The sequence below is a fragment of the Arvicanthis niloticus genome, chromosome 2 (assembly GCF_011762505.2).
Source record: "Arvicanthis niloticus isolate mArvNil1 chromosome 2, mArvNil1.pat.X, whole genome shotgun sequence".
Classification (NCBI taxonomy): Eukaryota; Metazoa; Chordata; class Mammalia; order Rodentia; family Muridae; genus Arvicanthis; species Arvicanthis niloticus.
Genome location: NC_047659.1, coordinates 35,284,102 through 35,311,399, shown reverse-complemented (window position 1 = coordinate 35,311,399; position 27,298 = coordinate 35,284,102). Strand labels below are relative to the sequence as shown.

The 27,298-nt window shown below is 40.8% G+C and overlaps 1 protein-coding gene and 1 long non-coding RNA gene across 4 annotated transcripts in view; one reads left to right on the top strand and one right to left on the bottom strand.

Annotated features, from left to right (window-relative positions):
* Ccdc148 (coiled-coil domain containing 148) overlaps window positions 1–27,298 on the top strand; it is a 261,767-nt gene that overhangs the window by 118,096 nt on the left and 116,373 nt on the right. For 2 of the 3 annotated variants that reach the window (XM_034496862.2, XM_076928784.1), the window contains one exon: window positions 1,709–1,915. The exons of the other annotated variant lie outside the window; for it this stretch is intronic. In XM_034496862.2, the coding sequence (XP_034352753.1) occupies window positions 1,709–1,915 (207 nt within the window). The remainder of the gene's footprint in view (window positions 1–1,708; window positions 1,916–27,298) is intronic. 3 annotated transcript variants of the gene reach the window in all.
* On the bottom strand, window positions 7,865–25,888 carry LOC117704655 (uncharacterized). The gene is made up of 2 exons (XR_004606249.2): window positions 25,738–25,888; window positions 7,865–8,719 (listed from the first exon to the last, which is right to left on the bottom strand). It is a non-coding gene; the product is annotated as an uncharacterized LOC117704655 (long non-coding RNA).

Sequence of the window (27,298 nt, the reverse complement as noted above, 5' to 3'; positions counted from 1 at the left end):
ATTTCATTCTGTAATGGGCAAGACAACAACAGCAGGGATCTAGAAGTTACCATCTTACCAGTGAACTCGGTGGTAGCTCACCTTATAGCACACGTGCAGCAAACATGTGGAGATTTGGCTTTTTGATGAGCTGGGCTATGAAATATCTCGTGCCGTGCTTCTTCATGAGTCCTATAAAATTCCTGTACTACACATGACAATGGGTGAAATGCCATTGTTATCATTAATGTCTGGTGAAGAAACCGAAGTAAAGACCATACACTATTGTGGTCGTCCTCTCCCATCCCTCTTAGCCTGCCCCATTCCACTCTCCACCCCCATGTAGTGAGTATTTAATTCTGGTCTTTAAGTGACTTATTATAGGGCTTTAAAAATTCTTAACTGATCAAATTAGAGATTTCTTTTTATTCCCTAATAGGTCTGTGTGCCTCAGCAGCTAGCCGTCAAGTGTAACTTTGTAGATTTTTATATTTTATTACTATTGATGTGATAGAGATTTTTACATTAGCTTTCTACACCGGATTGATTACTATATATTTCCTGCATGGTGCATGCTTCCTCTCCTTGATGTTTGACAAATGTTAAGTATATTTTTAGCTTCCTAGAACAAAGCTAAGAAGTTCACAGAATGTGTTTTCTCTCTGGTTAGAGTGAGACCATGGCCTACTTTATCATGATCCTAATTAATTCCACCTAAGCATTGTTCTTCATGTGAGCATTACCGTCTCTTGCTTCTTTTCCAATGCCTAGCAACTCAGGGATCAGGTACTTTGTCAGGTTCAGAGTGTGGGCTATACAAGAAGAGTAAAGACTTCTAGCAATGGCTCTCGTTTCACAGTCCCCTGCAGGGATTTTAGACAGACCAGGCTTCCTTTGCCCCTGCACTCCCTCACTTCTTGCTTCCTCTGGGACTCTGTACTTCCCAAGGTGAATAGTAACCTTGGGAAGAAGTGCCTGCTGCCAATGAGAACCCACGTCTCTCATGGGGGGCAGGAGGGAGGGGAGGATAGGAGGCCAGAGGGCAATATCACCAGATTACTGTTAAGAATCCCAGCAGCCGAGCTCTTTAGTGATTACAAGCAAAACTGTGCCTTTCTAAGATTATTGTGGCATTTGAAGAATACTTTAGTGGGGCTGGAGAGATGGCTCAGTGGTTAAAAGAAATGGCTGTTTTTCCAAAGGACACGGGTTCAGTTCCCAGCATGGATATGGCAGTTAACAACTACCTGTAACTCCAGTTCCAGGGGATCCAACACCCTCACATAAACATGCATGCAAGCAAAACAAATATGCACATAAATTTAAAGTAAATAAATAAATTTAGCAAAGTATGTTGCTTGACTGAAACAATGTAATCATGTAAATTACCAAAATTGACTTAAAGGAGGAATATTTAAAATTACATATGGGAACAGATTGTGGTTTTGTTAAAGCTATTACCATTTAGAATTAAGATCCATTGCAGGGACCACCTGGACTGCTTCCATCCAACAGAGGACTTAGAAAATTATGTGACATTATTAGCTGCCAGTTAGGCACAGTCTCTGAAAAAACAGAGTTTGTGTCTTGTTCCTGGTTATGGTGAGGATGTTTGTCCCTAGTTGTTCAAAATCATTGACTATAATGAATTTTGTCCATTTCACAGCAATGACATAAATTATAGGCCTGTTTTAGAATGATAAGCAACTGCCTTCTGTTACCTTCGTAGGTAGAACATGAGAAATACTATGACCAGTATCACTTTACTAGAGAGCAGAGAAGAATCCTGATAGACAATTGGAATAGAAACAGGAAAGGCTTTATAGAGAAAGCCATGCTGACTTTCCTTGAGGCCTGTGAAGCCTATGAAATGGAAAGCCTACTGGCCAAGGACAGGAAACGGCAGCAGGAACTCTGTGCTGACCTGAAAGCCAAGGTAAGACACTGTGGTGGGTGCAACGATACAGGGTGGATGTTAAGAGTCTACCTATGCCAGGCTGTGGTGCCGCACATCAGAGACAGTGGGAAGCAGATTTCTGAGTTTTCGGCCAGTCTGGTCTACAGAGTGAGTTCCAGGATAGCCAGAGCTACAAAGAAATCCTTTCTCAAAACCCAAAAACGGAAACAACAAAGAGTCTACTTCTGTTCAAATCCTACCTGAAGATCAGTTTCTCTGAAAAGTCCAACTTGATAAAAAAAAACTGTTGGTTTGAACCATAGATGTTGAAATCCATTTAGGTAAAAAAAAAAAAAAAATGGCCTCTAATCAGCAATTTTATATAAAGCTCAATCTAAGGTTACTGTAGTGGGATGTTAGTACTGAAATTCTGATAGGGACATCTAAGACCTGCAGTAGGTGCCATGAATCAGGCCTGGCTCGATGGAACTGTCTGATGCTGAGCCAGGCTCTGTTCACGTTGGAGGAGCTGGAAAGTCCAAGAAGGAAAGACTCATAGAGCATTCACCAGCAAGCTTGATGACCACGTGTGGCCCCCAGCAAGGTGTGGGGTGTAGGTAGGGCTTTGCCCCTCCTGTGGCCTACTGAGGGGGCTTCAGTATGCTTGAAGAGCTGTGGTTGGAAGGCTGGAGTGTGGGCGACTGCTGCACACAGGTGAATACAGAGGCGCTGTGCCTGTCTGTGCTAGAACCAAAGAGATGGTTTGCGGTTGTGCTCGAGTAACTGTGCTTTCCTCTGCAGCCACAGGGCCAGTCTATGAATTGGGCTCAGGTACAAGGTGATATAGTCACCTTGGTTTCCTGCTAAGTCATTTAGGAGGATCACAAGGGCACAACAGATAAGACAGATTATTCTGTTAGTAGAAAAAAAAAACCTGGCAGACATGATATCATGAGGGATATATCTGAAAACAAATGCCTGTTTGAAAACATTGGAGGAAACACGATTGATAGGCATTTTTTAAAAACTAGGAAGACCTTCTTTTCACACTAGTTTGGAACATAAAAAAGTACAACTTGTCTCTAGGCTGATAGACCCCAGGCTGTAGAGACAGTATGTGTTTCTCTTCCTTGGAGGCTGATTGGGAACGCAGCAGCAGGGGCAGGGACAGTGCGAGCACTCCTAGACCGCCTCTGTTCACTTTGTGAGCACTGCCATTCGGCTTTTTTTTTTTTTAATTTATTTCCTACTGGATATTTTATTTACATTTTAGATGCCATCCCCTTTCCCCATTTCCCCTCCCTAGAAAACCCATATCCCATGCCCCTTTCTCCTTTTTGCTTTTATACAATTGTTTTAAATGTTAATCAAATGCTTTATAAGTTTGGTAATGCTCAATATCAATTAGAAGTGTAACCCAATACCCAACCTAGATATATCAACTATCTTTGACTGGCGGAGACACGTGAACATCCGTCTCCACCCCTGTCTCTCTTTCTCTCTCTCATCACTTAGCTCCTCCTCTCCTTTTCTTCCTCCTCTCCTTACTCCTCCTCTTCCTCTCCTTACTCCTCCCACCTTAGCTCCTCCTGCATATCACCCTTCCTGTTAAAATAAAACTTTTCTCTCAAAATACAATTAGAGCATAACTATACCAATTTATGTCAATAAGGTGCAAGAGAGACCTAATACCCAGTCCATCATTTTGTTGACTAAACAGAACCTCTGTCATCTCTCCTAACTAAAAGATTTAGTTCTGAACCTGGCTTTTTTTTCTTGGCTTTAGAACGAATGTCAGCTGAAAACCATCCTCTCAGATCTTTTCTCTCAAAGTTAATAGCCAGGATTGGCTATGAGACTATAAGTTTTCAACCCCATCAGAAATCCAGAATGACTGAGTTAACTGAAATTATGGGAAGCACAAAGCATAGCTTCTAAAACTTAGCCAATTTATAGAGACTGCCAAACACCTGGACAGTCCCTATACTACGAAAGTTGGAGCGTCCGATCGTCAGCCTTCTGGCCCAGGATCATCTAGCCTTTGAACTGTGCTGTGAGCAGTGTGTTACACTGTGTGCTGCTGGGCACTTAAGTGAACTGTAGAATGAAATCCGCTTATTAGACCTCATGTAAACACTGAGACATGTAAGACACACCGCACACAAAACAGATTTCTGTGGCTCAGAGGCTGGCTCACGGTGCTTTTTTAGTAAAGACCACCCCCTTACCCTAGCCACACTCCTGACTCCATCATTGTGGGTGTATTTTGTCTACCACAAACTGTATCTCCATCAAATCATTGAGTATTCAGCCTTTGGCCTTCTTATGCTTATCATATCTGCTTGAACCTTGTTTCACGTGGAAATCACTTGTTCTTTTTAGTGTTGTATAGCATTTCATTTCATAACAACACAGTTTCTATGGTTTCCTGAATTTTGCTCTTCTGAGGATAATTGAACATGCCATCCTAAACGGATATGCTGATTCCTATTGGGTCCTCAGGAGCAGAGTAGGTGGATCATAAGGTTTGCATGGATGCAGCTCATGGAGTAAAAAATGCTCAGATGGTTTCCCCAAGTGGGTCTCCAGATTTTCAGCCCACATCCATCACATCATGTTCTCACTACTGCTGCCTCTCTAGTCTTAGCCTGGTGACGAAGGAGTGGGGAATCATTGCGATTTCCACGTGCATTTAAAATAACCCATCATCTAGCTAGTGAGTCTTCCACTCAGGTCTCGCCAGTTTCTCTCATGGTGTTCTATTCAGGAAGTGCTCTCCTATGCCAATGTGTTTCATCATTCTCAGGTTCAGTGTATCTGGTTTTATGTTGAGGTCTTTGATTCACTTGGATTTGAGTTTTGTGCAGGGTGATAGATATGGATCTATTTGTATTCTTCTACATGCAAATCCACTTAGACCTGCACCATTTCTTGAAGATGCTTTCCTTTTTCTATTGTATATTTCTGGCTTCTTTATTGAAAAATCAGGTGTCCTCAGGTGTGTGGATTTACATCTGACTCTTTGATTCAACTCTAGTAATCAATGTGTCTGTTTTTTTTTTCCCCCAATACTGTGTTTTTTTTTTTTTTTTTTTTTTTTTTTTTTATTACTACAGCTCTGAGGTTCTTTTACTGTTCAGGATTGTTTTAGCTACCCTGGGTTTTTTTTGTTATTCCATATGAAGTTGAGTATTGTTTTTCCAAGATCTGTAAAGAATTGTGTTGGAATTTTGATGGGGATTGCATTGAATCTGTAGATTCCTTTTGGTGGGATGACCATTTTCACTATGTTAGTCTAACCGATCCATGAGCATGGGAGATCTTTTTGTCTTCTGAGATCTTCTTCAAAGACTTGAAGTTTCTATCATATAGGGCTTTCATTTGCTCGTTTAGAGTTACCCCAAGATATTTTATGTTATCTGTGGCTATTGTGAAGGGTGTTTTTTCCTCTGGTTTTGTTCTTAGCCTGTTTGTCATTTGTACACAGAAGGACTACTGCTTTTTTTGTTTGTTTATTTATTTTTTTTTTGTTTTGAGTTTATCTTGTATCCAGCCATTTCACTGAAGATGTTTATCAGCTATAGGAGTTTTCTGGGTCAATAATGTATACTATCATATCATCTGCAAATAGCGATACTTTGACTTCTTCCTTTGCAATATGTATTTCTGTATTTCTTATTGGGTAAGCAAAACTTTTAATGGTGTTCTGTCTCAGCAGCTCATTCCTTTTTATCCCTGTTGCAGATGACTCTGGTCAGTTGTATTAGTCCTTTCCTGACTGCTGTTACTTTATTCCTGATTGCTATTACTTTGTTGAAGTAGGAAGCTTTAGACTCTCTGCCTCTGGGAGAATCTTTTACCTCTCACTCGGCTCCTTCCCTGACCTAGGTCAACACTGGAAACGAGTACCTGTAGGGAAGAGGCACCCTGCCTTCCTCCTTCATCCACAGGCCTCCTTGGTGGCTCTGAGGATATTTTCTCAGGACAAACTGCCTGATGCCTTTAATGGTTCTTGTGAAGGAGATATTTTCTTGCTACGGCCAGAAGAGGATATTTTCCTTCTCTTTCCAGCTCCAGGAGATCTGCTTATGTACCCTGTGGGTTTGCTGCCCTTCCCTATGTGTCTGTAATATGCCCCACCTTACACACCTCCACTGCCATTAGAGGCTTCCTCTCCCTGGATACCCTGACCCTAGTCTTTCTTTCGAGCACTCAGAGATCAGCACAGTAGAGTCTGAGAGTGGGCACAAATTCCCCATGTGTCTGTCACTTCTGCAGTCTTCTATGCTTTCATGCTCTGTTAAATCGTCGACATGTGCAAATCATTAATATTTATCAATTCATTACAGAGTCCTAGCTGCTGTTTTCCTGCACATGTACACAGTGGGCTCATCTTTCCCAGGTGTTCTGTTACAGGCGAGCCTCCTTTCACATCACATGTGTTCTTAGAGGCTTCTGCCCTAACTGGATTATTGCCCTGTGGTCTCTGCTGATGGGTTTGTGAAAAATCCTAATGTAGATGAATCCAGGCTTTTAAATTTGTTGATGCAAAAGTAGGAGTAACCATCTTTTCAACTTTCTATACCCAAATGGAAGCTGGAAGAGCCTAATGAGATGGTACTTGTCAATTTTTTATGTGCCCCAGTTAAAATGTTAGCTGATTGTAAGAGGTCATAGTCAAGAGTATCCTGCCCAGGCAGGGTCTTTGTGCCTAGCAGAACCCCCACCAAAGCTAAGGTAGAATGCCAGTAAGTGACAGCCTGACAGGCTATTCAGATAAAAATGTATATGGCCCAGTGGGGACATTTTTCTAGGAACAGTCCAGCTAGTAATCCAGGTGATGGACCTACCAGAGCAGCAAGAGTTCACACTAGCCATGAGCAGGTTTAGTTATGGCATGTCAGTGAGCTCAGATGACACTGTTGTTCTCTCGAAAACCAAATCCAAGACATGGTATCCTTTGGTGGTTCCATCTCCTCCGGGAGACTATGCCTGTGCTGTCTCCTAACTCCAGCCACTCAGGCGCCAGAGTGTCATCTCTACACGTCAGCTGAAGTTTGGGACTGGGCAAACTGTCAGAAAGATTCTATGAAGAGCAGGGTACCCCCAAGAGACTGCTGACATCTGGACACTGTCTTGCCTGCCCTCTTTCTTTGCCTTTCTATGGATCCTGGATGTAGAAGCTTGCAGGAAATGGAAAAAGAAGTCATTTTGTGATCTTAGTGGACCCTGATCTACTGGACCTGGGCCCTGGGCCCTGGGCTCAGAGCGCATGCTTTATGACTTACAGACCCCATTCTGCTGAACTCTAGTGTGGTAACAGAAGAAATGGAGACTCTGTAAGTCATAAAATGGGGTCTATAAGTCATTAAATGCTGTTTGACTATATCCCACATATCACCTTGTCCAATGTGTCAGCAGTCTACCAAGTGCCCCCTGCTCTCCATAGGGCCTTTCTAACAGTCTGCTTCATCCCAAACTGAGCATGTGCAGGTAACATTATGGTGCCTTACTGACTGGGATCAGGGGACAGCACAGGCATAGTTCCTGGGAAGAGATGTGACCACAAAAGGCTACCATGTTTTGTATTTGGTTTGAGTGCTTACATTTGCTGGATGTAGAAGCCACTTTTGTGGGTGGCCCTAGAAGAAGGTGGTGAGATCATGGGAACTCTGCCTAGGAAGGGATGGATGCCACAGAGTTTATTGGCTCATGTGAGAGCATGTGCTGTTTTAAAGCAAGGCATGTGCCCTCCTGCATGCCATCAGCAATCTTTCTGCTTCGCTATCATGAAGTGGTGCAGCCAGACACCGTCACTAGGATACCAGTGCCATGCAATTAGAACCCTCTAGCTATCAGAATTGTGAAACCAACAAATTCCTTTGTAAGTTCTTTAACGTCAGCTGTTATAACAACAGAAAACAGACAAAGGTGTGTGAATGCGCCCTTGTCGGTGAGAAGAAAAAGTAGAGAAATATGGACACACAGTCATGCTGAGGTCAATTTTATTGTCCTGCAGATACAGTATTAGCTTCAGAATTTGCATTCCTAATGAGAGACTAAGACTCAGTAAATAGCTGGGATAAAATCTATTGTAAAAGGAGAGAGATAAATCTGTAAATTGTACAGTAATTTAAAATGTTCAATTGTGCTTACAGTTTTGGACATGGAAGAAGCCAAGAGAGTTATCCCTTCACGGTCCTTTTACAGATCTGAGAGTTGAGTCCTGAGAGATGAAGTGACTGCCTAAGGTTCATACTAGCTTGAAATTCAACACTATTTATTTTGGCCCCACACAGGTTTGCATGCAAGAACACTACAGAATAATAGAAGATATTTATTATACTGTTGGCCCCAGGTGTGCTATGTATTAGAGCCACAGAATGTGGAAAAATATTATGCTTCATTGTAGCATAAATTTGACCTTTCAAAAACTAATACACTAGCTATAATAAACATCAATTAAACATTTAACCATAATTTTGTTCTCAGACTTAGAATTTATAAGTCTTCGGAGGACTCAGTTGGATGATTTATGTCTTAGGAAAAGTATAAAAGGAGTTTTGGAATGCCCGTTCTTTGACTTCTTTGGTGTTCTGACAGTAATGGTTGCTGTAGCAAAGCAGAGGTGGTTAGGCATCTCACTCGCAGGATGGGATGGGGAGAAGCAGGTGCTCATAACTCCTGCTTCCACGAAACCTGCAGTCCTTGTCCGTGTTCAGCTCAGACCACCCTGTTAGCTCTACAGGCGATGTGTCCATCTTCTCTCCAGAGCTCAGTTACTGAGGCTTCCCGATGTCTCCTTAGTGACTTTTCTTTGCTTCCATGCTGAGTGATCGCGTCCTGCTGTGGAAAAGGAAGCACCCTCTAGACTCCCATGCCAAGTGGGAGGTTTGCCCTCCCTCTGCCAGTTCCTTCTGCGACTATTTAGATTGAACACCTCCACTTGCCCAACACCATACACCCCGATCCCAGACTCAGTGACAGACATCTCCTAGTTATCAGGAAAATTATACCACTGGGAAACAAAACAACCCTACTCAATTCCCCCATAATGCATATATTTCTGTTCTTGGTGGTGCCAATCATCAGGCCCAGGATTCCCATGGGTGCGGCTAGCAATACCACCTGGATGTTCAGGTCCAGTCCTCCCTAAGGCCTGCTACTTTCCCATGTGACACTGGAGCCTGCTGACTCTGTCCTTTCTGTGTTTCTTGATCTTTTTAGAATCTTCCTTTACTTATAGACCATTCCCTCTCCAAGGAAACTTCTTAGCTCAAAGTTTCCCTCTGCACCCGAGGCAGGGGTTGGGAGTGGTCCATCGCTCCGTTTAGTGTGAAATCAGCCTTCCTATGCCATTCGCCCTGGTCCTCGGACCTCTCTAGTTTCCCCTTGATGGTTACGTGTGGCCTATTTCTCCAGAGGTTTTTATCCTCTTCACATGTTCTGATAACCGCCTACCTTCCTCACTCTTGACTCAAGTTCTATAAGGGATTCCTGCTGTCATGTCAAGTGTCTCATTGTCCACATGACTCTAAAACCCCTGGCAGCCTCTGGGTTCCTTCCCTAGCTCGTTGTTCTTGTTTTATTTCATTGCCCACTGAGAACCCTCATGACTGTACTTCTCTTAGATACTTTCCCAAGTCTCAAATAACTCTCTCCTGACATTGTCTAGTGACATGCTGATTATATTAATTTTAGAAGTCTCCAGATGCCTCAAAACCAACATCAAAAATGGAAATCTTGAGGTTTCCTATGGTAAATTGTACTTTTTAAATAGAAACTTTGCTTCTTATTCTCCCTTGCTGTTATGTTCATTTGATAACACTGGGAAACTGTCTGTTTTAACCCTATACCCTTCCCTTTTCATCCTTGGGCCCCTGATTCAGTTCTTAAATTATGTACGCTAACACTTTGTCTTGTTCTGCCCTTTCCAAGTCTTTACAGGCAGAATTCTCTGTCTAGAATTCAGTTCAGAGCCTGGAGTAATAACGTGGACCCGAACACTCCAAGCACTCAGAGGGTGTGGCAGAAGGGATTTGAGGTCACTCTGGCCCTGGGATATATAGCAAGACTTATTCTCAAACAAGGTTGTTGAAGAAGGAAAAGAAAGAGAAGGAGAGGAAGAGCAGAGGGAAGAAAGTAATATTTATTTATTTATTTATTTTTGGCTAACTCCTCAGGAGCATGCCTTGGCTTACAATAATGGGAGAACTTCTTGGTGGGTTTCCAGGTCCTCAGTGAGTTGGATGTGGCTCTCTCTCTCTCTCTCTCTCTCTCTCTCTCTCTCTCTCTCTCTCTCTTAAGCTTTCTTTCTCCACACCGTCCACTCTACTCTTTGCAAGTGAGGAAGACCAAGTCACTGGAACTCACACTTTCTTTCCTCCTGCTACGGCACTGTACACTGTACACTGTGTACTCCCCGGCCCTGCACTTTCCCCTGTTGCTGTTGGCTTTGCTGGTGTGTTTCTCTGGTTTCCCTTTGCCCGATTATATCTTGACCACCTTTCAAGACTTGGCTCAGATGTCCACTGCAGAAAGACTCCATTGAGTCTATAATTAGATTTAATGCATTCTTTGTTCTCTCTGGCCCCTGGTACCTAACTCTAGCCTGCCAGTAACTATGATTGTAGCACACTGAAAAAACCCATGTCCTCAGCACAGCTGCAAGTGTCACTGCATTCTCTTCATTTTGGTACTGTATAAACCCTTCCTCTCCCCCAACACATTTCCCAGTGTTTGGACTATGATAAGTCCTCAGTAAATTCTGTGGAAGTGAAGTGTATAAGCTGTAGTCATTTCTCTCTTTTCACAGTACCTCCTGACACAGTGATGTTTCTATTACCTTCTTCTTCTTTTTTTTTTTTTTTACTTTATTTCTGAGGAAGCTTGCTGTAGAAGCAAGTATATCATGTGCAAAGTCATTAGGAGGCTAAGTATAAGACTTAATTATCAACACTGAATATACTAAGATGTTAGATGTAGTTTTAAAAATAAACCTTGGCTACCTATAAAACTGGGATACATGTCAGTTGTGAACTAAATCACCCAGCTCTGGGTTTTCTCCTCCCTCTCTCATTTCTGTGCCCCCATTTTTTTTTTATTTCTAGTTGGCTGAATGACCTGGCCATGAACCCCTAATAGTGATGGAAATTAGATAATTAGTTAGACAACGGCATTTTGAGTAAACATCATCTGAGCTCACTCCTCATGATGGAAGCCCCTCACACCATCAGTTCTCTCCATCACCTCCTCTTGCTTCAGCCTCCTTTTGCTGTTGGAGAGTGACCTTGGCATTGGCTTCTACCAATCAGGCCAAGGTACTCAAATCCAGACAGTTGTTTTGAGTGTCATTCGTGAGGTGATTAATAACTGCTATCAGACTGAGTCTCACTCCAACTATAATGTTTAAAAGGGTTTATATGTATTTGGCAACCATGCGTAGGTAAGATCCATGAAATAAGAGAAGCTTTGAACATGAGCCCATATTCACCCTGAATCTTTTCACGAGACTATTTTCAATAAGGAATGAAGAGGTGTATAACATGAGTGGAGAAACACAGTACTGATAGGAGACTCTGGGCTGCAGAGAGAGCTGGGTTTAAGGAAGGTAGGATTTTAGAGGTTAAAAAGGGATTTCAGAGGTAAAGAACCTCCAAAACCTGTACAGAGACAATGCTCACATCTTTTTCCATCCTATAATCTCTGAACCTACAGGGAGAATGTTAAAAGACCAACAAAGCATTGCTGCTGGACAGCTGGAAGTAAATAGGAATCCCAGAGGTCAGAGAACACAGTGCTGTACAGGTTTGAAGTTGAAGTTCTAGCCCAATCCAAGCAGGGGATCAAAAAGCAGAGACCTTCAGCCAGAACTGTGGCTAAGCTTCAGTTTTCAAAGCCACCTCCGTCTATGACTTACTTTTTCCAGCCATTACCAACTTTCTAATAGTTCTATAACCTTCTAAAGCAGGATCAATGATTGCAAACCAAGCATCCAAATACACAAACTTACAAAGACATTCGCATTCCAACATAACATAGTATATGTTGACCCTGCAGACACAGAAGACCCTACTTCTTATTGCCTTTGAGACAGAGGTGGTCCCCAAGGCTTAGCCACCAGCCACATACCTACGTGACCACAAACAGGGTAAAGGATGCTTTCACCACATAGTAACCCTACTGTCCATACATTTAATTTATTTTTATGTTAATTTCTTGCATCATCTCAGGGAATTCTTGCTGTGTAATAGAAGAGTTAGAAGTTGCACCTTAGATGTTAGTGATCTATACGTAAAATACTTCCTTGGTCAGATCAGGGTGAAAAAAAAGACAATAATTGGAGGATTAAGATGTCTAGTGTACCTTATGAATTAAAGATGCAGCAGTTTTTTTCCAGCTTAAGACATTAATTAACTTATTAATGCTTTGGCATGATTAACTGTGCCATGTACCATCAACATACTCCGTGTTAGCACAGCACTCTTCCTTGTAGGCTCTAAAGTGGGGAGGCATTCATAAGAAAGTTCCCCGTGGGGAATATGCATATGTAACATTGAGAGAAGCAAGAGACTTCCTAGGAACCCTAGGATCAATACCAGAAAGTTTTTGGTTGCAGCAGCAGATAGCATTTCCTATATGTTCTACACTGTCTGTGGCTCTTGGCAGGTAGCTAATTAAAATTCCACAGGGTTTGGATACTTGATGAATCTGCATACTATTTTCAAGTAAAATATTACAAGTAGTCCAACTCTTAAAATGTCTTGTTTTTTTAGAGCTGATTTGTCTGCATTGGGTCTAGTTTATAAAGTTTAAAAGAGGCTGTACATTTTTATGTTCTTTATGATGAGAGTCTTAGATCTTAGTGGCAAGTCATAACAATATCTCACAAGATGTTTTGCAAATGAAGATAGTTTGTCTTGAATATAGATGTTTTGTATCTTACTGTGACTGTGCACACTAAAAAAAATAAGTCAGCCATAATATCAAGTTCTGGATAATTAATGAGGGAGGGAAGTCACAACTTAAAGTTGGAAAATCAGGGTTTTAAAAATACTTGTGGAAAAAAAAAAAAAAAAACATGGCCATTTAAAGAAACTCCTAAGTGTGTCTGATGACATAGAACAGGGTATCTAGAAACAAAGCCAGATATTGTAGGTTACTTGATTTCCAACAAAGACACAAAGTTAATTAATTCCAAGTGGACAATTGTTGTAAACCATTGACTGTCCACTTTACACACATATGACCCTCATTTCATACAGCATTCCCTTTACAAAACATGACTCAAGGATCATAGACCTACATGTGAAGACAACAAGGGAGGAATTTCTTACAATCTTGAGTCAGAAAAAGGTATCTTAGACATGACACCAAATGTATTATTTTTAAAAGAAAAAAAATAATTAGATATCCTCAAAATGGCCAAAAGACACAAACAAGGGACTAAAAAGTCAGGCCAATCAACAAAAGAATATATTTATATACTTAGTGTCTAATGAAACACTCAGATACATTATTTATAAAGAATTCTCAAATATCAATGATAAGAAAATAAATCATTTTAATATGTATGTATGTGTTCTGCCTGTGCAATGTGAATGCATGTTCATATGTATGTAGGTATGCAAGTGTGTATGCATATGTGTTTGCAGGCATGTAGAAGTATGAGGTTGATTTTGGAGGTCTTCCTTAATTGCATTTCATAATATATAATGACACAGAATCTCACTTGAACCTAAAGCCCACTCATATGACTAGCGTGGCTCTAGGAATCCTGTCCCTGTTTTCTGAAAGCTGGACTTACAAGCATGCTACCATGCTCCCCAGAATTTATAAGTTCTGGACATTTAAACTCAGGTTATCATGCTTCTGTGGCACTTTTGTCCATTGCTGGTTTCTCCTTAAACATATGAAGGGAAGAGCACATTTTAAGTTCATCTTTTGACCATTCGTGGTTGATACCCATCCTAATCCATACTGTTCTCAGTAAACACCATCGTAACCTGTACTTTGGAAGGAATTTTATGATACCCAAGTGTGTTCTCTGATAATTTATGTGTGTTTCACACCACTCCTATCGTTGATGTTCACAGTTAAGCAACTTGCATTGTAAAATCTGTTGATGACATTAACTTAGCTGAGCAGTTGTGCACGAGACAGTCCCCACCATGTCTGTCTGTCTGTCTGTCTGTCTGTCTGTCTGTCTGTCTCTCTCTCTCTCTCTCTCTCTCTTTCTGTGTGTGTGTGTGTGTGTGTGCATGTGTGTAGGTGTGTAATACCCTTTTACTCTGGCATCATCATACTGGGAAATCATTAGGCACCAAGTGAGAGTTTAGTAATGTAGAGAGAGTCAAGTCCTGACTCCTTGTTTTTACCCTAGAGAGCACGAAAAAGCTTTTATCAAAGGCATCTTGAGGTAGTATTGATGGTTTGCAAATTTTCAAGGGTTATCTTTTAATGTATCATTTATTTTCATAGATATTTCTGGGCAATAAAATAAAAAATAAATCCATCACTTATTGGAGAAAATCTTTGTTTCTATATCAACGATGGTCAAGTGCATCCCACAGAGTGGAGCATCCTGCAGTCTTAGCAAGGTCCTCGTGGTGTTGGCTATCAGGCTCATTCTGGCCAAAATTATTTCAGTTAGAGCACCTTTCTTATGGCCTACGTGAGCAAACCTCCATTTTGAAACCGTCTAAAGCAACCATTTGAGTCTTGCGTGTACGGTCTCATTAGAACCATTTGGCTATAGTGGCTTAATGCAAATTCTCCTTCTGTATGTGAGAAAGGCAGACTAGGAACAGAGTAAAGTTAAACAACAATGGCAACAAAACCCCGAGAAAATGATCTGTCAGTGCCTGAGGCATTTGTAATAAAGAGAATCAAGTTTTTGAGCATGAAAGAACCGGATGAGACAATTTAAAATGATTCTCCCGGGCTCTTTGCCTAGTTCTTTACTTTCACGAGAATGGGATTTGTAAAAGGTTCACATTGAATGCCAGAGTATTTGAAAGCAGCTAAGTTGCTTATTACTAATATATTTTCTGAATTTTTTTTTACAAAATTATGTTTCTTTGACAATAACAATGGAAGTCATTAATTTCCTCATTCAACAACAGGCTTTTGTACACCCCCTACCCTTTTGTGTTAGGCACTGTTATAGGTACAAGGCATTAAGAGATGAATAAAACATTCTTAGGGAATCTCAGCTTCCTGTAGAAGAGACAAGGGACATTGATAAAGTCAGCTTGGAGTGTGGCAAATCCTGTGGGAGAGAGCTGATGATAATTCTTGGAGAAGTGAAGGAGTCTGTAGGAGGGATGGCCATGTTTCTGCTGTCCTTACTGTGTGGATGAAGAAAAGGGAAGGGTGGGTGGGTGAATTTATTCACTCAGTGACTATTTAAGCAATCAGTTAAGCAACAAACCTAGAGAATGGTGTCAGATAATGGGCATGAAGGACATTCTAGGCACTGGGAACTCATAGTCAATCTTTTATAAACAGTATATCATGACAAAAATAGTTCGATGTTTCTTCTTTTTAATTTGTAGGTCAAAGAGTAAACAAAAACAAGCTAAAAAGGTGCTAGATCTTGCAGGGCCTTGTGAGCAACATTAAAGTGATAGATAGCATCCCAGTGTATGTAACATGTAGAGAGCCATTGTAAGGTTTTGGTAGAGGGGGGACATACTTTAAGGTAATTGGTAACTGGAATTGGTGAGAATAAAGATAAATTTTTTTGAGAAAGGGTGTAAGGGCCACCAAACACCCATTGCTTAAGTCTAGGTGAGAGATGCTGGCTGCCTGAACTATAGTGATGATGCAGAGAGGAAGGGGCAGAGGGCACTTAGGAAATTAAGTGTGCAGGACCATGTGAGGAAGGAGCAAGAGCTGGAGGTGCCATGTTTCTGCTGTCCTTACTGTGTGGATGAAGAAAAGGGATGGGTGGGTGAATTTGTTCACTCAATGACTATTTAAGCGAGTGTTGATTTTATGCTAGCATTCCAGGACGTGCACAAGAAAGAATCCAAAGTTCCCAAACCTTGTGCATCTTACCTCCAGGAAGTTTGTGTGACGTACAAGATGAACAAGCAGTATCTATGCCTTAAAGATGTGAGCGCTAAGACCAAGGGAGAAAAAACTACTAAGCAACGTACACAGAACTTAGCAGGGGAAGATGTTTAGTAGTTTAAAGACCGGAAACCCTTTTGGAGAAGGTGACAACAGCAAAATCTTTATAAAGCTGCGAAGGAAGCAGCTAGCAGAAATTGTATCTACACAAAAGCAGCAGCAAATGTAAGAGTCCTGCCCATGGTGTTTAAGAACAGTGTTTAGGCCAGCTGGGCTGAGCACAGGATGACATGAGCTGGCTTAACTGGAAGATTTTTCTGGCTGTTGGTTAGAGTAGACTAATTGGGAAAAGGATTAGTCTGGCAGACAATTAAGAGACTTGACGTAATCTAGTCTGACGGTCAGCACAGAAAGTCTATGTGACAGTTGTACTGCCAGATAGGGTTCCAAGCTTCCAGCCTACTGCTTTATGGGCGCCATCTTCTCAGCATTCTACCATTCCTATTCCCCATCTCTGCGCTTCACCCCAAGTCCTGCTTCACATCTCTCACTCAAATATCACCACTGGCCTGTCCCCCAACATGTTCTCCTTTTTTCTTACTCACTGAAAGACCTTTACCTTTCTTATAGCCCTCATTAGAATCAAACTTTTGTTATAAAAGTTTCCTTGGGTTTACCACTGTGCAAGTCTCCAAACAGTGTGATTTTTTTTTTATCTTGTCCATGTTTAAACGTTTGCCAACAGAATTAAACAGAATATTAAAGTGTGCAGGACATCGTTCCTTTCAATATTTTGTTTAGTGTAGCTACCATATACAATAATATATTGGCCTATTTTGATTGTCTTCTGAGATGGACTCTCTCTGTAGTGTGGGCTGGATTGCAAACCTTTTGTTGTTGACGGATGTTTGGGTTATTTGTACTAAAGGAACCTGGTATCAGCTCTTCCTCATGCTCTTAGTACACACCGTTCTATAGTTTCTGTGTCTATGAATGAGATTTTTGGCTCAGAGGGGATGTGTACCTATGACTTTGAATGGTATTAGCCACCCTTTTACCCATAGTCTGAGCCAGTCTATTATTTATTGCATGAATACATAAAAACCCTTGTTCTTCACCCTTGCGTGTTTGATCTTTGCTTTTTAACCAGTTTGTGGGTATGTTGTAGCATTTACTCTAGTTTTGATGTGAAGTTCCCTGATTTTTAACTGAGTGGCTTTTAGCTTATTTAGTGGTGACATAGATCACTTTTCTTTATGCAATGCACATGTAGGCAGCACGAATTGAACTTGGCGGGTCATTAATAATAATGAGAAAAGAGGACTTGAAGTTGGGAGTGAGATGGGGTGGAATCCACAAAAGAGAGTTTGAAGGAGATGATAGGAGGGTCATTAAGGGGAGTTGGAGGGAGGTAATGGCAGAGGTAAGGACATGATCAATATATATTATATACATATTTTTAACTTTCAGAGAGGAAAAATATTTAAAGAAAAAAATTGTCAGTTCAGTTTTTCTCCATCCTTTTACTATATATCTATTATGAATTTGTACTTGATCATTAAATGCTTCAGTCACCAACCATTGGGTTATATGTGTTTCAGACATATTTGTATCTCATTTTCTTTCTTTTGGAAGTATCTTTTCATTAAGAAAATTTTTGAGTTTTAGTATTTTCAAAATGTTTTGAGACAGGGCCCAGGCATAGCAAAGACTCATAACCTTTCCTGCCTTTACTTCCTGCTGGGAAACTCACATGTACCCTCACATCCAGCAAAGTTTTAAGTTTTCATTTAATAAATTTATGCACCATTGTTCTTTTTTTTTTCTAAAATTTCATTGATTCTTTGTGAGTTTTACATCATGCACCCAGTCCCATACATCTCCCCATCCTCTCTCTCTCTCTCTCTCTTTTTTTTTTTTTTTTTTTTTTTGGTTTTTCGAGACAGGGTTTCTCTGTGTAGCCCTGGCTGTCCTGGAACTCACTCTGTAGACCAGGTTGGACTCAAACTCAGAAATCTGCCTGCCTCTGCCTCCCAAATGCTGGGATTAAAGGCGTGCGCCACCACCCGGCCTTCCCCCATCCTCTTGTATCCACCCTCTGCCCTTGCAACCTCCCTGCAAATATATATATATATATCAAACAAAAATTAAAATCAAACAAAACAAAACAAAAAAGCCATAGTGCGTCAGAGTGTGTCCCACAGTGTATCTATCCCTTTGTCCATATATCTTGCATTCACTTGCAAATGTTCATTGCAATAAGTGAGTCAATGATCTTTTTCAAGACCTCTGGCTTCTGCCATACCATCAATATTGGATCCTCACTGGGACTCCTCCCAGTTATCCTGTTGTTGCCCTGTGTCATGAAGATCCCGTGGCTTTGGACCAGCAGAAACAGAGCTGAGCACTCAGTGAACATTTGTTCTCAGTACTTTGACTAGTTATGAGTCTCTGTAGTAACTTCTTCTCTGACCAAAACTGATATTAATACTAACCTATAGCCCTAAACATAAATGTTGACAATGCAGTTTAATGGGCACAATATGTCCATTTAGCAAAAAATGGAAGTAGTGTGTCTGCTAGAGCCTGTAACTGCTCCAGCCATGGCTTTTGACCAGGTTTATAGTACCAGAATGGATGACCTCCTATAGAACAGACCTCGAATTCTATCGGAAAGCGACTGGTTACCTCTAGTACTGGTTTGAATGGGAGTGGTTTCTAGTTTATGGAGTTGAATATTTGGTTTCCAGTCGGTGGACTGTCTAGGGAGAATTGGAACATGTGTCCTTGCTGGAGGAGGTATGTTACTAGAGGTGGCTTTGAGGTTTCAAAAGGCCATGCCAAGCCCTGTCTTGCTTTCTCTTTCTCTGCCTGTGGATCAGGATGTTAGCTCTCAGGTACTGCTCCAGCGCCATGCCTGTCTGCTATGATGATCATGGATGAACCCTATCAACCTGTAAGCAAATACCCCCAATTAAATGCTTTCTTTTATGCCTTGGTCATGGTTCCTCTTCACAGCAATAAGACAGTCATTAAGTCTTGCATCAGTAGTGCATAAGTAGTTTCCAAAGTTCAGTAAGGCCATTGATGACTTTTCTCCCAGCCATTGCATAGCACCTTCTGGTACTACAAAGGTGAGCCAGCAGGGAAGAAGTTTCCAAGTCAGTTTTCACTTGATTTCTCTATGTCCTTCAACCAAGGACATATGTATAATCAAAGACTATGTAGTATCTTCAGCAATAAAACCTTATCTTCTAGTTCGGGTGGGCCACCAAAAGCAGTGACAATATGCTGTATTGTTTTGATGGCTCTCTAACCAAGAACTCATAGCCCAGCCCTGGCAGTGAAATTTTCATTTAATAGCTCATGTCTGCTGGGAGCAGCTTTATCTACTCGTATCTCTGTTAAAACTCTTAAAACTTTTGATTCGTGTATTTTCATTGAGTAAAATGATGGACTTCATAATGGCATGATCAAACATCATGTGCTAGAATGAATTTCATTTCCCACTATTTGTGGTTATTATAGTTTTAAATTGTAGATTTCTATTTGCTTTTTACTCCCACAATTTGAAATTCCTGGCTTAACAATTTAAGTTCAACTTGAATCTCTATGATTGTAGCATATGTTTTTGTTTTATAGACCGTTTCTGGTAATTTTCACAGGTAAATTGTTGTCCTCTCTGTTTAGCTTTATGCATCTTGTGCTCTGGCTACATGATGGTCACTGAATTAAACACTCCTAGAATCAGCCTGATGCCAGATGGCAGCATCTTCTTCCCAGCAACATATTCCTTATTCTTTTATATCTATGAAAATAGTAAAAGCCCAGGCCCAAAGTTTGAAAATAATCTTTTTTTTTTCAAGGCCATATCTCATTGTGTTGTCCAGCCTAGGTTTCAAGTGTCAAAAGTTTCTGAGTCACTCAAATTATTCAAGGTCTCAGCCCAGGGGTCGTTTTTTCTCAGACTTCTACCTTAGTACACCTAGGCTCCATACCCTGTTGTAGCCTTAAGAATTTATTGTAGATAATTTTTTTCTGGTGGTAAAATGAGGCTCTAGTGAGACAGTTAGTCACAGACTTTGTCTTACCTGATCTTTCTGAGGGATGCTTCTCTTCCTTTCAGTGATGACTGTACCTGTGCTCACCACTGAGCTTGTAAAAACAGCTGGGACTTTGAGAAGCCATCAACCCCCCCCTCCCCCACCACCACCACCACCACTTATCACATGCAACTGCTTCACATCTGGATAGTGTTGATATTGTTAATTTAAAAAAATCTGACTGGCTTTTTTTTTTTTTTTTAGCTATTCAGCAGAATGTTCATCAGTCACTATTGATTTCACTTTCAAATAAATTTAATTATATTTTAGTAAAGAAAATCATTACTTTTGCAAACTGCCTGTGGGTTTAGTTATGAAGGGCTACCCTAGTGGCTGAAGGTTATAAATACTGGAGCAGTGGGTGGACCACTGATGCTAGTTAGATTATCTTGGCTCCAGTTACCTTTAAGTTCGTTAACATGGAACAAGTTACCCAACCCTCTGAGCCTCTGTTGCCTTTGAATAAAACAGAGAATAAACACAAGAGTCCCACCTCACTGTGCTGTATTAAATGAGGCCATGTGTGTGTGTAAATCACACAGCATCAACCTGGCCTTTAACAAACAGCTAATAGCATTTAGTCATGGTTTTCTCTATTAGAAAGCCTTTGGGGGAAATGTCAATAGTAGACATTTGGTGAGAATTTGGTGGCCAAAAGACGTCCAATCCCTTTGTGACTTCTGATTGAAGCAACAACCATAGATGGCATCTGTCTGTCTTTCTCCTCTTCTTCTTCCTCTTGCTCCTCCTCTTCCTCCTCCCCTTCCTCCTCTTTTTCCTCCTCCTTCTTCATCCTCACTCCTCCTCTTCTTTCTTTTTTCTTCTTTCTTTCTTTCCTTCTTTTTTTTTTCCTTGAGTTTTTGAGACAGGGTTTGTCTGTGCAGCCCTGGCTGTTCTAGAATTCACTCTGTAGGCCAGGCTGGCTTTGCACTCAGAACTCAGAGAGCCTCCTTCCTCTGACTTCCCAGTGCTCGGATTAAAGGCAGGTGCCACCATTGCCCTACTACAAAGGACATTTCAGTGCACCTTTTCTCATTGAGGGGAAGATCATATCTTCTCCTGAGACTAAAGTATAGAGTTTGATCTGTGCCCATTTGAAACGATATTGAAGTTTAGGTTATCCGAGGACACTATGATGGCCAGCAGATTTGTAAAATGGTCTAAAAGTACTGAAAGAAATATGACATCTTAATGGAATGGTTGCAGGGAGAAAGGCTAACTGTGCAACTGTTCACGTGGCCATTTATTCTACCAAGGTTGACTACCAGCATCACCACCACAACAACAAATCCTGGAAAGGGAGCCCAGGTCTTAGCAAGTAGAAAATGAGCAGGGCAAATACAAGAAATATTCTTGGTATATATGAACTGTGAGTAAGTATCAGGCATGGTAGTTATTACCTGAAATAAATACAGAGTGATTTAAAATAGGATTTCTATAAAATGGTCAAGGATGCTGTAAATAGCTCTGCTCAACTTTAATATGCACACGGCCTCACATATATACATGAGGATTCATCTGCTCAGAACAACTCTGTGTGGTGACCCTGGAGTTACTCGTCAATTTTGAACATATTTGAAACATTTTCAATATTAATCTGCACGCTGTAATTTGATTTAAAGTTATAATTAGTCTTAATAATTTTGTTTTGTCAGAGAATCTCTGAATTGTTGGTTCTGCCATAGCACTAACCATCTGTGTTGTTATGAATAGATCACAATATCTCAAGGCCTCAGTTTCTTCATCTGTCAAAGGAGAGAGTTGGTCTAAATTATTTCTATCTTTAAGATTGTATGATTTGCATGTAAAATGCAATGTTAGTATCTCTCTAGTAAATTTGCATGTGTGACTGAGTTTCTAGTGTTAGCCGGGCAGTTTGCAGTTTGTATTTATAGGCTGGTAATTAGCAGGAAGCATCAAATTTTTTCTGTCATATTAACAAAGCATATATATTCTCTAATAAACGTGACCTTTAAATAATGGTGCTTTATTTGACCTTCCTGACACTTTCATTGCCCGTCTCAGAGCCATGATTATCTGTATATAAATGGCCACATCAGATGCCCTCTTAGTTCACAGCATTTCAGTTGGCTGAAAGTCCTCATCAGTGATCATGAAAATGCCATTGTGGATATCCGAACGGAGTCTCAGCTCACCTAATGGAACTGTGTGCCCAGTCTTAAAGTTACCTTAGCAGTGTAATGAAGCAGCTTTGAAGGCAAGCCCAGTGAGTTAGTGTAGCCTCATTTCAACCTGGTCAAGTTCTTTAAAATCTTCAGTTCAAATAATTACTTTGCAAATAAATATCAACATTTTAAGATGGTTGGTTAAATCAATTAGTTTTCCTTTTTGGGAAGGAGAAATGAGGAGGAGAAGAGACAACAAGAAGAGCAGAGAGCGAGAGCAAGCAAGAGAGGCATTCTGACAATTCTTTTATTTTTAAACTGAATAGAGGCACAGACCACCAAGTCCATGGGTACTGACAGTACCCATGTAAACAAAGGATGTAAACAAGGGATCCTGCTCAGGACTTCCATGGTGAGGAAGCACTCCGCATGAAAGATAATTCTTCAGCATCTTCATGATTGCTTATACGTTTCTGAGGCAGTGATAGTTTCTCCAGAGATTTTTTTTTTCAATATAAAATTTCCCCCATCAAGAACCTTTTACAAAATATATTGAAAAATATAACCAACTGTAACCCTGACTTCAGCTGCCATCGGAGATCTTCAAAGAATATTCTTTGATTATAAAATGAGATTGACAGGGACCAAAGAATAGAGAGAATTCCAAGAAGCCACCGAACTGTTAAGTTCTTTTGTTCACAGGAATTCCCCAGTGTGCAGCCACATAGAAGTGTTAATATCAAAAGGTTCTTTTTTACCCTTTTTGAAGAAGGAAAATTCTAATTGCTTCCTAGAAGCAAATGGCGCGACATCTACTTGTGCACATAGGTGCTCTGGATGAAAACCCCATTACATTGCCCATATCTAAACAATGCTGAAATCACAGTTGTGTTAGCTCCCTTATCTTTGAAATAAATTAGCATATTATTCTCTACTATTGATGCTACTGCATGAGAGAGGACAAATTATCATCTATGAGAAACAGATAAAGTCACCGAGTCATAGAAAATTGACCCACTCAGAATACTGGAGCTAACCAGAATTTTACTTAGGGCTGGAACTCATTTTGCAAATTCTTGAACATGACATTTCTTGTGATTGTGGGGAGGTGGGAATAAAAAAAGATACTTCCCAGAGAAAGGGGGCAAAAGTGCTCCTTCCTTCTCCTCTTTCACTCTTCGAGCCCTTTTCATTCTCAGCTTCACGCACATTGTGGCCAGCCTTTCTGGTAACTCTGTAGATTATGTAAATCCACTTGGCTCTGACCTGTTCCTTTTGGAGTCCCTCTCATTCTGGATTTTTAGGACCCTCCATGGCCTACACTTTTCCTAGTCTACATCCACTTATCATGTTTGTCCTGCAGTGATTCGCCCAACACCAAACCTGTGATCCAACTTTCATCTTCAGACAGCTGCCAAAATAAACAACCTGAAACCAGCCCTTGGCCCCTGTTGCTCAAGAGATTGCTGAATGACTTCTCATGACCTCCGCAGTGGTTGTCAATTCCTTAAGACTCCAGATCTTGGATTTGCAACAAACACTCCATAAAACGTTATCTACGCTCTCAGAATTAAATCCATAGAAAAACATGTAAACTACACATGTAATTTGAATATTAAATCAATATAATGTAGAGGGAGAAATAAAACTATAACACTGGGTATAAAATAATATGTATTTGATTGTGTAGATGTTTGGATATGACACCATCAGAAAAGGTGCTTGCACCTGTGTGTGCAATGACAGTGGCGGCTGCAAGTATAGAATGAGTTGGGGCTTGAATTCACAATTCAAACCCTCGAGTAGTATCGCTGTTAGTGACATAATTTTGTCAAATGGAAAATACCAGGGACATGATCTGTAGTGTTCTTTCCAAACACACATGCCTTGGAAATATCTTTAAACTGCTAATCATGGGGCAAAGCTGAGACTATTTCTGTCAAGCTCACAGGTGATGCATGCACTGCTTGTCCATAAACTCTGTGTTGACTCATCGGACCCTAAACTAGATAGGCATTATCTGTATCCTGAGACTAAGCCATCTTACTGAGATAACAGTAAAATCTTGAAGTTCATGCAACAGTTGTGGCCTGGAATTCCTGTTATTGAAGTAACTTTTCTCTTGGAACATTACCTTGCATGTAATTGGAGCCCAGAAGAGGGAGTAGAAAGCTGCCAAGAAGACATAGCATCTTCTCTGAGAAGATGGTGGCTGAGGTTTGAATCCTCTCAAGGGACTGATAACTTTTTGAGGGAGTGGGATGGTCTCCAGAGGAGACCTGCCAAACGTAAACTGAGCCTACAATCCCATGCTGCTTATCTCTCAAGGCATTTGGGTGGTAACAATAGGTAACAATAGAGAAATAATACAGTCACCCAGTCTCTCCATCAGGAAGGTGCATACGACTCATGTTTGTAAAGAACCCAGTCTCAGGGTGGCTCAGGAAGCATGAAGGGAATTCAGTACAAGACTGGCTAGCAGTTATAGGTGTAAAGCTTCGTGAGAGAAAGACACATCATTCAGAGAGACCTATCAAGAATTTCTGGAGGTGATGTGAGGAGAGATGACAGGTGCCCCAGGTCTATTGAGGGAGAGAGACAAAGACCTGTTAGACACATATGTGTTACTACTTGTCTTAGTTAGGGTTTCCATTGCTGTGAAGAGACACTGTGACCAAGGCATCTCTTAAAAAGGACAACATTTAATTGGGGCTGGCTTACAGGTTCAGAGGTTCAGTCCGTTATCATCAGTAGAAAGCATGACAAGCATCCAGGCAGGTATGGTGCAGGAGGAGCTGAGAGTTCTGCATCTTGTTCTCAAGGCAACAGGAGAAGACTGCTGTCTTTTAGGCAGCTAGGGGGAGGGTCTCAAAGCCCACCCCCACAGTTTCATATTTCCTCTAAGCCCACACCTTCCAAAAGTGCTGCTTCCCGGGTCAAGCATATTGAAATCACCACATCACTATATATTCTCTGTTAAATCCCAAAACACTTTTGCAACTTCTTATGATAAATGTGAGTGAGTGTAAGAGAGGATACAGTGGTACACAAAGCTGAGGTCACATCATGTATAGTCACAGAAGCCTGAGACATGGGGTGTGACCTGGGACCTATCATAAAACACCTCCTCCACTGTTGTTTCCCAGCTGTGGCACTTGTCATCACCATAGGGAACAGATCTAACTTCCCAATCTTCATTTTGACAGCATCTAGAGCACATCTGTATGACTCTTATAAAAAATTTACTCCTGACATTGCCAGGTACATATTCTGTGGTACAGAAAGCATAGTTTTGCTTGACACATTTTTAGAGTAGGTTATTCACTTCTCACATTTTCCAGTCCCCTCTAAAGTCATGATGTCACAATTAAAAGAAAAAAAAAATGAAGCCGATATAGCCAGGGTTTTTTTTTTGTTTTTTGTTTTTTGTTTTTTTTGGCTATTTTGTCGGTTATTTTTTGTTCCACCCTTCTCCACTCCTCTTCTTCTGCCCTTTCAGCCCCCTGACACCAGATAGGAGAGAAAAAAGGACAGACAGAAAAGGTGGTGACATTACCTTTAGACTACTTTCTGCCGGCTAGGAGTTTCAAATTCCTTAGGATTAGTTTGATCTTTTCTGCCAGGACATCTAATTTCTTCTTGTTTCTTTTTTACACATGACTACTTACAAATTGCAACCAACAGCAACCATCAGTAACCTATAACAAACAGCCAGCAACCCACCTTGGGGCCCTAGTATTTATGTACCCTCTGAAGAGTCCCTGGAATTCCAAGCATCACATGCTTGCAGAAACTGTCTGCAACTGGCAAAATCACATGCCTGCTAGAGCATGAAGCAAATCGCAGTCAGCTTCTCAGGACAATCTGAAGCAGCCCCATATCCTACACCAGGGATTAAAACAAATAAATATATTCTTAAAATATTTCTGTGTTCTTAAAAGCAACCAAAATTCTCACTGTAATACACTTTTCATGTCCATACGTCTTTGAACCATTATTTTAATTGATAAGTAATTAGTGCTTATACTTAGCTGGGTACAATAGTCTGTTTAGGTGTATATAGACATTGTAGAATATTTAAATTAGGCTAGTAAACACAACTGTTACTTCAGCTATGTATTACAAGCCTTTAGTTTCTAAAAAGATACATTATGAATTTCACTGTTCCATGCCTTCCCACTGAGTGCTGACAGTCCCACTTGAACATCTATCAAATGCTCCAGAAAAGATAGATCCCCCACACCAGGATTTGTTTCAGCTGCTGTGTTCTGGAGTAAGCCTCTGTATATCCACTCTGTGTTGGAGGCAGGGCAATCTGTGGCTTTGTTTGGAGTTCTGAGTCTACCCCCTGATACACAGCTAAGCTTAGAGACTATACTGTCGATGTCAAAGATAAGAATTATCCAAGTATTGGCAGCAGTAGTGTACTTTTCCCTCCTTGTTTTCATTTAGATCCTTCATTCCATTTCTCCCAGAAGTGTTCTTCACCTTCCTTGACCCAGTGGTGGAGAGAAGGGAGTCTGCCCCCCTGTCAAAGAGACCACCTTACACACAGGACCTGGAGATTAGTCTCTGTCCCTAGCACTTCTCTGCCTATCCTTGAGGTTGTTCCAGGATCACTATTCTCTCTGAAATTGAGCTACAGCTTTTTGACTTTTCTCCTGATAGTCCTGCTATAAGTATTACCAAACAGTCTTTGACTACTGTCTTTAAGCCTGTCCAACTCTTTCCATGGCTTCTCAGTGATGATGGATGGTTGGCTCTGATATCAAGTAGGCATCAGACCCGTGTTTTAGCTTTGCACTGCAGAAGAAGGAATGGAAACAAAGATCAGTGAATAAAAGCCATCCTGTAAGGAGGTAAAGAGGATGTGAGATGCCCACAGTTTCCAAGCTGACAGGGCAAAGGAAATGGAGAAACCAGGAGAGTGATTTACTTTTGTGACAAAATAAGTACATTTGGTTTTAAAAGACATTATTTAAATGATAGCTATATCCCTAAATTTAAAAAAAAACATTGTCATTGCACTTAATTTCAGTATAATAAAAAGGCATATATTGCAAGCTACCTAGAGAATGGTGAGTTATCTGAGATTTAGAGAGTACAAATAAAATTCT